The following is a 14,588-nucleotide window of genomic DNA, read 5'->3' on the forward strand; positions in this document are numbered from 1 at the left end:
AGTATGGAAGATCTTTCCCTCTCTTCCCTGGATCAGGTCAAGGTTTTTTTACACATTAGGGGAAAGGCAAGAAATCAACAGTCAAAAAGAACATATTAGACACAATGACAGAAACTGGGGTTACCAAACATTCATTTGATCCCCTATGTTTCCCATCCACCTTCACACTCAGTTATGGGCTAAGACAGTGACCAAATTAGGAGCCAAAATTCTGAAAAAAACTTTTGAGTATTCCTACAGTTTATAGCCTATTATTTGACTGCAACTTCGATTCAGTTCTCTACAAAGCAGTGATTTAGGATTGCTGAGATTGTCCTTTCTCTTATCTGTGATGGACAGCATACCTGAGATTTTTAAAACTTTGTCCAGTAAAAAACAAGCCCTTGCTCTGGCAATGAATGAGACAAGAAAAGACCATAGGATAGAAATAATCTCAATTACTACATCATAAATGAAGAAAAAAAAATAAATAAATGAAGAAGCAGTGAAAAATAATTGTTCTGGACTGTTACCACAGCTGACTGCATTAATAAGAAATATTGGGATATGATATAAAGTCACTGAAATTTCAGGGTGAATATAGTATAATTCAACCTGTAGCGATTAAACAAGACAAATGTAATCCCAATTAAAGAACTATAAGCCAACCAACTAGAGAGTCTCTTGCCCCTGCGCCTGGCTGTCTTCCCTGGGGCCCCTCCAAGGGGGTGGGCTTCAGTTTCCCTCCCCGCCCCGAGCACAGCAGCCGAAGACCTCCGGAGTCTAGCCACAGCCATGCTCAAGGCCCCTCTCTACATGTTTGGACAAGCATCACACATGAAGAAACCGGCAGAGGAACCCAGGTGTGTGGGACTCGGGGCTGAGACCTCCAAGCCTGCTCAGATAGGGACTGGGCCTCTTCCACCCAGATTTCCCATTTTCCAGGAGATAGGCGGTCACACCCAGGGACTGCCCCGGGCGCCGTGTAATCCCACCAACGGCCAACATCCAGAGACTATAAAACCAAGCTCCCAGAAGCATGTGACATCTTATAGCTTAGTTCTCCCTCTGGGAGAACCTGGCAAATTACCAAGAGTTTCCTGCCCACATGGGAGAGTCTCACAAACTCCCCATGGTGTATTCATATGCTAAAACCAGAAACAATGATGGGTTTCATTCCCCTGACCCTGAAAGAGCCTCCAATGTGGCACCATTGGAAAGGATGAGTAAAGAGAGGCTTCTAAAATCTCAGGGCTAGGACCAATGGAGACGTTACTGAGACCGCTCGAGAAATTCAACGATCAACGGGATAATAACGATGATGATGATGAAGCCAACCAACATTTATGTTATGGGTGACTGTATTCAAGGATAAGTATTTTTATATTTGTAAGGTAAATACCAAGCATATAACTAACATTATTTATCAACCATAAATTAAAGTGGCAGTCATAGGGAGATTATCATGATAAGCACTGCAGAATTATAAATTACACAAGTCAGATCTGATTTTAAGAGAAATATCAAAGAATCACTTTGGACACAAAACATTACATTTAGAACTATACATTATAAAAATATACATTTTAATAGTGAACTAACTCACCTTGAACAGTACTTTAATGGCACCAATCAAATTTAATCATGACAAAGACAAAAAAAAGAAATTCTGTTAATTAGAAATCTATTATATTGTCAGAAGTGCCTGAAACGATTATAAATATGAAATCAAATTAGTTTCACACAATCAGCTAGCTGATAGACTAGCCATTATTTATCAAGAATAAGCTATTAAACAGACTGCTAACAAAAAACCCTCAATATTCTATTTTCCTTTTTTTGTTTTTGTATTCGTTTTAGGGGCACACCCTGCATTGCTCAGGGGTTACTCCTGGTTTTTCATTAAAGAATAACTCCTGGTGATCTCAGGGTTAGCTATATCGGATGGTAGAGAACAAACCCAGGTCAGTCATGTGCAATGTAAATGCCCTACCAATTGTACTATCACCCTAACATCAAATTGTACTTATCACCCTAACATCAATACTTTCTGAACCAACATATACACACTCTTTACTATCTGTTAGTAAAGTGGAGTAAACAGATTAAGAAACCTTCTTTGTCACTGATTAAATCCGCTTAAACTGGAGAAACTATTCTGGTAAACAAAAGAGGATCAGGATTCTGATAAATAACACTAACATTCCATAAAGACCCATTATCGAAACATGTTACATTCAGGTTTTGAAATAAGACATTTAATAATGCTCATCTTATAGGTGATTCAAGAATTTCTGTCATCTTCAAAATCTTAGAAAACTTTTTGCTGACATGTTTAATAAGACTTTTCTTAATTATAATTTTGCTATGGTATGAATCAGTTTTTTACCTTATTTTGTATTTTTGAAACTCATTAATAAAATTACTATAAATTATTTTTACCTTGGTACAGGAGGAAGGGTTCGTGGAGGGCGCTATAAGGAAAAGAAAACAGATGCTTGTAAATAAAAGTCATAGAGATCCTTACTCCATACACCTCAAATCTTTTGCTAAATAATTTTCCACCGAGTGAAGGCTTAGAGGAACCAACTAGCCTCAGCTGGGCAATTTCTAAATTCCATATAAAATTCTTTCCTACAATCTTTTCTATCTACAAGTAAAGCCTTCTAAGCACTTGAAATGCATTGAGAAAAAGAGGGACCCCACTATTATGAATTTACATTCTAGCAGATAAGTATTAGAGAAGAACACACATGACAGAGTTTTTTTCTAAGATATTTGAGATGAAAACTGAGTAAGAAAAAGAGCCAAAGGAGAGCAAATACAATGGCTTTTATGAAGACTGAGCTTAAAGTCTTTCAGACTTTGGGGGTGGGGGGAGGAAGGAAGGCTGAAGGAACCAGGTTAGGTAGGAATTTAGATTTTATTTTAGTTTAATGGAAAACCAATGGAAGTTTTAAATTACACCATGTTGAACTTTTTAAAAAGATAACTCTGAAGACTGCATTTAAAGACAATTATCAACATGACTTTACAATAAGCAAAGACGTTTAGGGATCAAAGTGAATACACTTAAGAAGCATTCTGGAGGCTGAGAATGTGACTGACAAAGCAGGGTAAAATCTTTTATTTACATGTGAGAGGCTCCGGGTTACATCTCTGCCACCATGCACCCCACCCACCCCAGTACCACTGGGTCCTGGTGACGCTCGCACCCCCAACCAATAACCAAAAACTCACTTTGGGATCTTTCAGAATAAAATACTTAAACGCCTAAAAACAAGTTTAATACTGCAACCATTTCGTGAGGCCTACATTGTGATTCAAAAGCGTTAACTGTGAGACAGAAGTATACCATGTTCTATAACTGTAGAACTAGCAATTTATTTGATCCAGTGCTCTAAGACAGCGTCAGCGGTCTTAACACCACCAGCAGCAAAATCACAGCTGTAAAAGAATAGTCACATGAAAGCGCCATTGTTTCAAAGATACCAAAGACCGCGTTCCGGCCACGAACTCGGTTCAGGCGTTAAAAAGGTATCAAAAGACCCTCAAAAGTGATGTCATCCATCTATAAACCCAACTCCCAAGCCCCTCAAAAGGAGAACTGCTTAACTAAACCCCAGATCCTAAGGCTCGCCTTACCACCTGCTTCTTTCCCATTCAGTCCAAAACCCGGGGCTCGAGCAGATGCTCGGGACACTCACAGACCACACCCTCATCCACCACACACACTAATTTACGCCCGCCCTCTGCGCCTCAGCACATTCCCGCCACTCACACCGATCCCCTAGGAACCCTCCTCACCCCGCCCCACACCTCACACCCCGCCCCTCACACTCCGCCCGTCTATCCTCCTCACGCCCCGCCCCTCCATCTTCTCACAAGCAGCCCCTCCGTCCCCCTCACATACTCCATCCCCTTACACACACCCTCCAATCCCCTCACACCTCTCCCCTCCATCCCCCTCACACACTCCCTTCTATCCTCCTCATAAGCCCACACTCCACACTCCACACACACACCTCCCCTCCATCCACCTCACACTCAGCCTCCTCACGTCCCGCCTCCTCAAACCCTGCCCCTCCATACTCTCACACTCCGCCCCTCCGTCCCCCTCACGTCCCGCCCCCTCACTCCATGCCTCCCATTCCTCACTGCCCACCCCTCACGTTCCACCCTTCACGCCCCACCTCCCACCCGGCCCCTCCATTCTCACACCCTGCCTTTCAATCACCTTCACACCCCACCGCTCCACCCCCTCAGAGCCCTGCAGACACCCACACTCCACACACCCATGCCCCTTCTATCCTCCTCACTCCGCCCCTCTATCGCCCTCATACCCGGTCCCCGACCCTCCCCACTCGCCCCTCCATTCCCCTCACAGCCCGCTCCCCTCACACCCCGCTCTCCCGCTCACACTCTGCCCCCCCCTTAAAGTCCCGGAATGACCGCGCGCAGGCGCAGTCGGTCGTGGGTCGCGCTGAGCAGGCCGCGCGGCGTCCGTTGCCCGGGTGGGAACGTGGGGGGTCACGAGGGCCTGGTCCCCCTGTGTGCTGCTTAAAAGGGGGTGTCGGAGCCAGCGTGACAGGCTCGAGAGGGGCTCGAGAGGGACTCCGGCGGGCTCGGGCGGCGGTAGGAGTTGCCTAGGTTTCCCAGGCGGCTGCAGTGATTGGCTGGGGGCACACACGCGTAGAGTCCCGGCCTGCAGACGCGAGCTCGCTCCCAGGCAGCGGCTAGACGCCCGGCAGGAGGGGCTGGAGGCTGGAGACCAACGGGCCGCCCCGCAGCCTGCAGCCGCCGGTGTTGTGGGGGGGAAAAGGTCCGTCGCCATGACAACAAGGGCACCGGGTCCGGGAAAACTTCCCGCTGGGCCCGGGGCCTACGCGGGGGCACAGGCGGGGCCTCGAGACCTGCCTCAGCCCTCTCCTCGGGGGGCCCGGAGCTCCCGCCTCTCCCCGCCACCGGCCTCCTGGCGCCCCCCGCCCCTCGCGGCCCACCCCCCTCGCCGCTCACCGGGTCGTCCACCCGCAGTCCCGAGTCTGCCCTCATGGCGCGCTCGCCTCGGCGCGAAGCGGCGGTGCCGGCATCTGCGGGAGGCGGGGGTTGCGCGGCTCCCGACGAGGCCGCCGGTCCCCGGGGCCTGGTCTCCGCCCGCCTTCGCGCCGCCCAGCCTGGCGTTCCTCGGGATCAGAGTTGGCGGTTTCAGGCGTGTATCCCCGAGCCCAGCGTTTCCAGCGGAACGACTGAAGCGGTGTTATGACAATTGGCCCACTCTGTGGAGAGAGTAGCGCGCGGATGCTGAAACCGCGGGCAACGCTCAGACTGTGCGGCGGCGGGGTGGGGGGCTCCATCCACAGGATGGGAAACCTGTTTCTCAAAGGAGAAAAAGCAAAAAAAAGAAAGAAAAAGAAAAGAAAAAAGCATCCTAAAAAGCAAATCTAGGCTCACAAAAATAGCATTTAAAAAAAATTAGTTTGTTTTGGTTGGCTAGGTTTTATGTTTGGAAGAACAATATTCTAAGTTTAAAAGAACTGCAAATATTTCAAAGCACGTACTCCAGTTTTACAGTTAGGAAAGATATTGGAGGGATGATGTGAACTTGAGAACCTTATAGAATGATGCACAAGATAAACAGATGCAGGGCCAGGGAGATAGTACCTCGGGTAAAACCTAGATCTTGGGAGCAGCAGACCCGGTTTTGATCCCTCGCACCATCTGTGGGTCTCTTGAGCATCCGCAGGGATGGACCAAAGCCCCAAAATTAAAAAATAAACAGATGTAAGGGAAGGATGGGTCTAGAAACCTTAGAACTGCAGCAGTAGAGACTTTGCAATAACATTAGGGTCTTGTGACTTTTTTCAGATCCTGGTCCAGGACCAAAGTTCATAGCCTTTGCCTAATTTAAATACACGTGAGTGTTGGTTATGAATCATTTTTGGGAAATGATTGACAGTACTGCTGGGAGTAAATGATGTACCTGCCTCCCAACAAAGACAAAAAACAGCTCTGATCAGAAGAATGATTGTTTCCTTGTAGCCCGATATATTAATAACAGGTTGGATAATAGATGTGAAAGTATAGTAACTATAGAAGGATAGTAACTTTTACATTAGTTTGAGTTAGTCAAGACACTTCTTGGTTAGAGACATTTTTTAAAATTCTCAGAGCCATTTTTATATAGGCATGTTTCATAAAGTACAGTTTCTGAAGTTAACTATTGTATCTTTTATTTAGGAAAGCTCTTTTTATCCAAACAAAGACCATATAAAGTCAACAAAAAGTTCTTATTCTTAGCAACTTGACATTGTTTATGTTGCTACCATTTCTGCATAAGAAAACTTTTTTTCCTGAGGGTCCCCGGGTGCACAGTCTGTCACAAGGACGCCCGCGGGACCCACGACTGCAGCTGGCCGCCGCCGGACACGAGTGAGCACAGCAGGCCCAGCTTCAAGCATGCCAGGAAGAGGAACGCCCACCCGTGAGAGAGACACTTCTGACTGAGGACAGCATGTCCTCACTCACTTGTCAGCCCCACTCCAGAGCCTGGAAGAGGAGGTGACCTGTTCTATCTGCCTCAATTACCTGCGGGACCCTGTGACCATTGACTTCTGCCATGTCTTCTGTCAGAACTGTACCACTAATGTTCACCCGGTCTCGGCCGCCCTGTGTGTCCCCTCTGCAAGAATCCATTTAAGAAGGAGAACATCAGGCCCATGTGGCAGCTGGCCAGCCTGGTGGAGAGCATTGAGTGGCTGAAGGTGGACAAGCGCGGGCAACAGAGCACAGTGGCGCCACAGCAGCAGAACACCAAGTTGTGTGAGCAGCATGAGGAGAAGTTGCACTGCTACTGTGAGGATGACGGGAAGCTGCTGTGTGTACTGTGCAGGGAGTCCCGGGAGCACAGGTCCCACATGGCCGTCCTGTTGGAGAGGGCTGCCCAACCTCACCGGGAGAAAATCCTGAGCCACTTGAGTACTCTAAGGAGAGATAGAGACAAAATCTAGGGATTTCACCAAAACCCTGCAGCTGCTAGTGCAGCCTCTCAACCTCATATCTCTTCATTCTCAGCAATGGAAAACAAATTATCAAATGCTTTTCTTTTCAGCAGGTCCACTGTAGGGGGGAGAAACTCCAAATCAATAATAGTGAGTTTTTTGTTGAAATATTAAATGTAATCAAAGTAAAGTGAAAGTAAAGTGAAATTTACCAGTTACACATGCAGGTTAGGGGTCTGGGGAGGTGGGGGGAGGGGGGAGGTAAACTGTGATTCTTGGTGGTGGAATATGTGCACTGGTGAAGGGAGGGGTGTTCGAGCATTGTATAACTGAGACTTAAACCTGAAAGCTTTGTAACTTTCCACATGGTGATTCAATAAATGAATAAATTAATTTAAAAAAAATCCAGGGATTTCAGACGAAGGCAGAAACTGATATCATGGCTGTGCTGAAGCAGCTTCAGAGCCAGAGGCAGTGCATCGAAGCTGGGTTTGAAAAGGTCCACCAGTTCCCGAGGGAACTGAGGGAGAGCGACACCTGCTGGACCAGCTGGAAACCCTGGAGCAGGAGGTCACCGAGGGCAGGGAGAAGTGCAAGGACAGGAGCAGTGTGGAGCTCTCCCTGCTGGCCCTGGTTATCTCTGAGTTGGAGAGCCGGACACAGCAGCCCGCCGCAGAGTTCATGCAGGATTCCAGAGACTTCTTGAACAGGTACCCACGAAAGAAGTTCTGGATTGGAAAATCCATCAGTCGTGTGGTGAAAAAAAGGACAAAAAACTTTCAGAAAAAATTTTGACTCTGAAGCAAGGCCTGAGAGAATTCCAAAGGAAATTGCTGAGAGACTTGGAATATAAGACAGTGAGAGTCACCCTGGACCCGAAGTCAGCCAGTGGCTACCTCCAGCTGGAAGTGTGTGACCTACAGCAGCCTGTACCAGAATGCTTACCTGTACCCTCAGCAGTTTGACTGTGAGCCGGGGGTGTGGGCAACAAGGGCTTCACCTTGGGCAAGGTCTACTGGGAGGTAGAGGTGGAAAGGGACAGCTGGTCCGAGGATGAAGAGGAGGACGGGGAAGAAGAGGAGGGAGAAGAAGAAGAGGAAGAGGAGGCTGGCTATGCAGATGGATATGATGACTGGGAAATGGATGAAGAGGAGAAATCGAGGATGAAGAAGAAGAGGAAGTAGAGGAGGAGGAGGAAGTCCAGGAAAGCTGCATGGTGGGAGTGGCCAGAGACTCCATGAAGAGAAAGGGAGACCTCTTTCTGAGGCCGGATGATGGGGTGTGGGCCCTGCGCCTCTCCTCAGCAGGCATCTGGGCCAACATGTAGCCTGAGGCTGAGCTCTTCCCGTTGCTGCGACCACGCAGAGTGGGGATTGCCCTGGATTACAAAGGGGGCACTGTGACTTTTACCAATGCAGAGTCACAAGAACTCATCTATACCTTCACCACCACCTTCACTTGGCACCTGGTTCCCTTCCTGTGGCTCAAGTGACCGGGAACATGACTCCTACTGAGACCTTGAGCTGTTTTCTCAGCCACACACCCACTGATGCTTCACTTCTCTGAAACTCCAGGACTTACTGATTGGGCAGGAGTTGGCAGGAGTTGTGCTGGCAGAGAACCTGCAGCTGCAGAGAGGAGGGTCCCCACATCCATGACTGCTTCCCTCCCTGTGACTCTAGTCCCTTTAAGACCACCCTCCCTGTGCTCTTAGAGACATCCCAGCATGTCCTAGCATGGTGGGTCTCGGTGATGTCTTAGCCCCGTATCTTTTTTTTAAACATTGCTGCACCCTTTGATGTCTAAGTTGCACATTCATCTGATTTCTGCCTCTAGTTTTGTAAGCTTGTATCTTACACTTTTCCTGTGCTCTTCATGTCACCCAATGCAGTACAGGGTGAAGACTAGGTGCTCAATAAAAACTTGTAGAGTCAACAACCCCGAAGTATATAGGTATTTTAACTTAGGTATCACTAGACCTTCTCACCCTGGCTACAGAGTAGGTCTTAAAGAAAGCCTAGGGCATTCTTTTCTTGCACTTCTAAGTCCTTGAGAAGTCAGCAACTGTTTTCTGTCCTCTGTCCACACAAGTTGTCATTTTTAGAAGACTCCGAGGAAGTGCTGCCCCTCCCCCCACCCTCCATGGGATATAGATCTGATAATACCAAGACTCCACCTGGTTCTTTTTTTTTTTAACTTTTTATTAAATCACCATGTGGAAAGTTACAAAGTTCTCAGGTTTGTATGTCAGTTATACAATATTCAAACACCCATCCCTTCACCAGTGCCCATATTCCACCACCAAAAACCCCAGTATACCCCCCGCCCTCACCCCCTACCCCCTACTGTATAACTAATGAATTTCACTTCATTTTTTCTTTACCTTGATTACATTCCATAATTCAACACAAAACTCACTATAGTTGTTGGAGTTTCCACCCAAGAGAGACAGACCTACTACATTTGAAAATTAGTTTTCCATTGCTGGAAATGAAGGGATATGTAGCCCCACTGCTACAAGTACATAACTCTCTCTCTCTTTTTTTTTTTCCTTTTTCCTTTTCCCTTTTTTTTTTTTCCTTTTCACCCTCATCCACCTTCCCGCGCCTCATAGTATGGTGTACGCCACGCCACGTCGGCCAGCGTGGGGTTTTTGCTTAGTTCACAGTCTAGAGAGGTGGCTGCTACATTAAAAACCTTCAATATTTCAACAAAAACTTACTGTTATTATTTGGAGTTTCCCCCCCAAGTCAGACCTGTTCAAAAGGAACCGTTTCACATTGCTGACAATTATAAATGTTAAGTCGCGTGGACAGGGCAGAGTCCGTGCGGTTTTGGATTTCTGTATAAAGTCCAGGGAAAATTCTGCCAGAAATTACATAGCTCAGCTCACAGTCCCAGTGCATTCCTGTAAGAAGTCTCTGGAATCAAAGTCTTTAGGCGCAGAGGGTCCACTTCATGAAGAAGGTCCGATTTGCGCTCAGGGGCTCCGGATTTATCTGGCCACCTGGTTCTTCTTCATGTAAGGTGGCCCTGGGCTGAGACCCAGCATCTTAGTATAGGATGGGCTCCTGTGATTAAGGTGACATCCGGCATAGCACACTCAAAATTCTTCCCTAGAAATAGAAAATTAACAGTGCCTTGCTAATTTTAGACTCCACAGAGATTTTATCCTACTCCTAACACGTTCAACTAATAACTTTGTATCCTTTCTAATATTTTTAAATGGTTATCTTAAAGGAAGAAAAAAGATCATGCTAAAATATTTCAAAGATGTTCTAGAGGCAAAGAGAATATTTTTTCCCTTTGCTCTTATTTTTAGACTCAATGTTTTCTCCTTAAATTTCTTTCTCTAACAACATTATTAAAAATGTCAATTATTAAAAATAAGGCATGAGGGACCCTCTGCACCTAAAGACTTTGATTCCAGAGATCTAACACATTCGGGCATCTAGCGCGGCATCTAATAGCAATGCACTGGGACTGCGAACTGGGCTACAACTCTGTGCTGCCAGGGGGTGGATTTTTTTTTTCCTCCCCACCCTGTCTTCCTGCATGGAAAATGGCGGGTTGGCGGCACCCACGTGGCAGGCGCCATCTTCTAAGACTCCAAAGCCAGAGGTATTCAGTTTTTACTTTTGGGGCTCCCAGGAACTCATGGGAAGGGGGCGTAACCGGCACGCCCTCGGCCCAGATAAATCCGGAGCCACTGAGCGTGAAGGGGACCCTCTGCGCCTAAAGACTTTGATTCCAGAGACTTCTTACAGCAATGCACTGGGACTGTGAGCTGGGCTATGCAATTTTTGGCAGAATTTTCCCTGGACTTTATACAGAAATCCAAAACCGCACGGACGCTGCCCCGTCCATGCGACTTAACATTTATAATTGTCAGCAATGTGAAACAGTTCCTTTTGAACAGGTCTGACTTGGGGGGGGGGGAAACTCCAAATAATAACAGTAAGTTTTTGTTGAAATATTGAAGGTTATTAATGTAGCAGCCACCTCTCTGGACTGTGAACTAAGCAAAAGCCCCACGCTGGCCGACATGGCATGGCGTACACCATACTATGAGGTGCAGAAAGGGGATGAGGGGGGAAAAAAAGGGAAAAGGAAAAAGGAAAAAAAAGAGTTATGTACTTGTAGCAGTGGGGCTCCATATCTCTTCATTTCCAGCAATGGAAAACTAATTATCAAATGCTTCCTTGGTAGTAGGTCTGTCTCTCTTGGGTGGAAACTCCAACAACTATAGTGAGTTTTGTGTTGAATTATGGAATGTAATCAAGGTAAAGAGAAAATGGAGTGAAATTCATTAGTTATACAGTAGGGGGTAGGGGGTGGGGGTGGGGGGCATACTGGGGTTTTTGGTGGTGGAATATGGGCACTGGTGAAGGGATGGGTGTTTGAATATTGTATAACAGACATAAACCTGAGAACTTTGTAACTTTCCACATGGTGATTTAATTAAAAGTTTAAAAAAAAATAAAAAATAAAAATAAAAATAAGGCATGAATTATAAATAAATTCAGTTAATCTACAGTTGAATTCTGAGATAATAAATGCTAGCATATTGTTGACATTTTAATTTTGTTGCTGTGGTTTTTTTCTTGAATACAAAGATTATTTTGTTGATGTGAATTTTCCTTTAGTTATACTCTGCTAATCATTCATTTTGAATAATTTTATAATTCTCAACATGCCTTTTTTTCCTTTGAAAGAATGTTTAATAACAGATTTCTGAAACTTTTAAAAGTGATCACTATGTAATTAAAAATTATTATTGAATAAGGAATATTTTTCATTTGAACCAAATAGTAATGCCTTTCAGTCACTGTTGTTTTAATGAGTTTTATGAGTGTCATAATTTCAGAATAAATTGGAATATTTTAAAGGTCTCACCGTAACTCTTGAGAATATAAAAATGCATACCTTACTATATCAGTCTAATACAAAAAGTAGCTATCATAATTTATTCAACAACAGCAAAAATACCTTTTTTTCCTAAAAACCAAATAAGTAACTCTCCAAATACACACACACAGACACACACACACACACACACACACACTGTTTCAAAATAAGGTTAATAAGCCACAGCACTGTTAAGAGTTGCACACACTAGGTAAATACTGCTATTTCAGAACGCAGCTGATATTCCAGAGTTGTGTAACAGGAATACTGTTAAAAGTTTCAGCATGAGAACAAGGAGAGAAATAAGTCAGTGCACTGAGCACATGCTTTGCATGCTGGGTGTCCATGATCAGTGCCCCAAAGTACAGGGCTGATAGTACGACTTGGGGTGACCCCAGAGCAGTGATGCATGTACCTGCCACCCAATAAAGACAAAAAACTCAAACCAATAAAAAAAACTAAGCAGTAAGCAGGTGGCTACCTTAAGAATCTACTGGTTTTTTGTTTCCAGATTCTGGCTATTGTGAACAGTGCTGAGTGAACATACACGTATAGATGTCATTTCTTCTGTGTGCTTTTGCACCCCAGGGGTATATTCCCAGAAGCGGTACTGCTGAGTTATATGGAAGTTTAATTTCTAGTTTTTTGAGTAATGCCCATATTATTTTTCAAAGAAAGGCTGAACCAGTCAGCATTCCCACCAACAATGAAGGAGAGTCCCTTTCTCCCAGTAACTATGCCTGCACTGGTTGGTCTTATTCTTTTTGTTGTGTGCCAGTCTCTGTGGTGTAAGGTGATATCTCATTATTGCTTTTATTTGCATCTCCCTGATGATTAGTGATGAAAAGCATTTTTTCATGTGCATTTTGGCCATTAGAATTTCTTCTTTGAGAAAGTTTCTGTTCATTTCTTTTTTTTAAAATTTATTTTATTGAATCACCATGTGGAAAGTTACAAAGTTCTCAGGTTTATGTCTCAGTTATACAATGCTCAAACACCCGTCCCTTCACCAGTGCCCATATTCCACCACCAATAAAAAAAAACCCGTATACATCCCACCCCTCACCCCAGAGCAGTGATGCATGTACCTGCCACCCAATAAAGACAAAAAACTCAACCCCCCCCCCGCGTAACTGATAAATTTCAACTCCCCCCTGCGTAACTGATAAATTTCACTTCCTTTTCTCTTTACCTTGATTACATTCCATATTTCAACACAAAACTCACTATTGTTGTTGGAATTTCAACACAGACTCACTATTTTTGTTGGAATTTATCCCCCAAGAATACAGCCCTATTGACAAGGAAATATTTGATAATTAGTTTTCCACTGATGAGAATGAAGAGAGAAAAAGTTGCGGTTTACAATTTCTGTATTTTAGTAATTAAGTCCAGGGAGATTTAAGTTGGAAGTTGAATCATTTCCCTTCCTGGAGCAGCATGGAGCAAAGGCTTAGTTCACAGTTTGTATACATGGTTGCAAGCACTCACTGGAACCCCAAGTCATATAGCTGGCTCTGGCTCCTGCTCGTTCCGCAGCCACTCGGCTGTGCAAAGGCATGGCCACCCAGGTCGAATCTCGGCTGGATCCCGAGCTCCGGCCCCGGCCCGAGACTGCCCAGGCGTTCCACTGTTTCAAGTTCAAAGCACTTTTTTTTTTTCCGCGCCACAAAGTTCATACTTGCTCAAAGGACCCATAAAATGTCGGACACCACGACTCCTCCTCCAGGAGGGAAGAGAGACCAAGGAAGAAGGATATTTCATCCGCTAGCCGGTGTGGGGCAAAAGCTTAGTTCACAGTCTGGATACATGGTTGTAAGCACTCGCTGGAACCCCAAGTCATATAGCTGGCTCTGGCTCCTGCTCTTTCCGCAGCCACTTGGCTGTGCAAAGGCATGGCCACCTCTGTTCATTTCTTATCCCTACTTTTTTGGTGGTGTTGGAAATGTTAAGTTCTACCAGTTATACCAGTATCTTACATATCTTGACTATTAACCCCTTATCAGATGGGTATTGGGTAAATAAGTTTTTCTATTATGTAGGCTGTATCTGTATCTTGGTCACTGTTTCTTTTGAGATGCAAAAGCTTCTTAGCTTAATGTAGTCCTATTTGTTTATCTTTACTTCTGCTTGTTTGGTCAGTGGTGTTTCATCTTTTTTTTAAATACATTTTATTTTAATACATTTTATTTTCATAAAGTAGTCCACAGTAATTCATTAAAAATAATATTCAAACACCCACCCAACAGAGTATGTTACCACCAAAATAAGAGGGAAGTGTGTGAAGGTTGTTGTATTTCATTCTGGGGCCATTTAAGCCCATATATATAAGAATACAAGCAAGTATATTAAAATCAAGCTCTCTTCCAGGAGCTTTATTTTATAGTCTCTGGATCTTGGCCGTTGATAAGATTACATGATTACATGGCATGGGTGGGGGGGGGGGGTGACCGCCAAGCTACTGGAAAATTAGGGACCTGGGTAGAGGAGGCCCAATCCCGATCTAAGCAGGCTTGGAGATCTCAGCCATGGGTCCCACATACCTGGGTTCTTTTGTCTGTTCCTTCATGAGTGAGGCTTGTCCGAGTGTGTGAAGAGTGGCCTTGAGCATGACTGTGGTTGGGTTCTGGAGGTTTTTGGCTTCTTGTGCTCTGCTTGGGATGGGGAGGGAAACTCAATCCGCCCCCCTCGAAGGTGCCCCAG

General features: G+C 45.1%; 1 protein-coding gene and 1 pseudogene across 1 annotated transcript in view; one reads left to right on the forward strand and one right to left on the reverse strand.

Annotated features, from left to right (window-relative positions):
* TMEM237 (transmembrane protein 237) overlaps positions 1-5,316 on the reverse strand; it is a 25,705-nt gene extending 20,389 nt beyond the window's left edge. The window contains 3 exon segments of the mRNA XM_055122932.1: positions 1,586-1,596; positions 2,422-2,453; positions 4,996-5,316. Of these exon segments, the coding sequence (XP_054978907.1) occupies positions 1,586-1,596; positions 2,422-2,453; positions 4,996-5,031 (79 nt within the window). The 5' untranslated portion in view covers positions 5,032-5,316.
* On the forward strand, positions 5,030-8,499 carry LOC101542638 (tripartite motif-containing protein 26-like; annotated as a pseudogene).
* The last annotated feature ends 6,089 nt before the right edge of the window (positions 8,500-14,588 follow it).

This window comes from Sorex araneus, chromosome X, assembly GCF_027595985.1.
Source record: "Sorex araneus isolate mSorAra2 chromosome X, mSorAra2.pri, whole genome shotgun sequence".
Classification (NCBI taxonomy): Eukaryota; Metazoa; Chordata; class Mammalia; order Eulipotyphla; family Soricidae; genus Sorex; species Sorex araneus.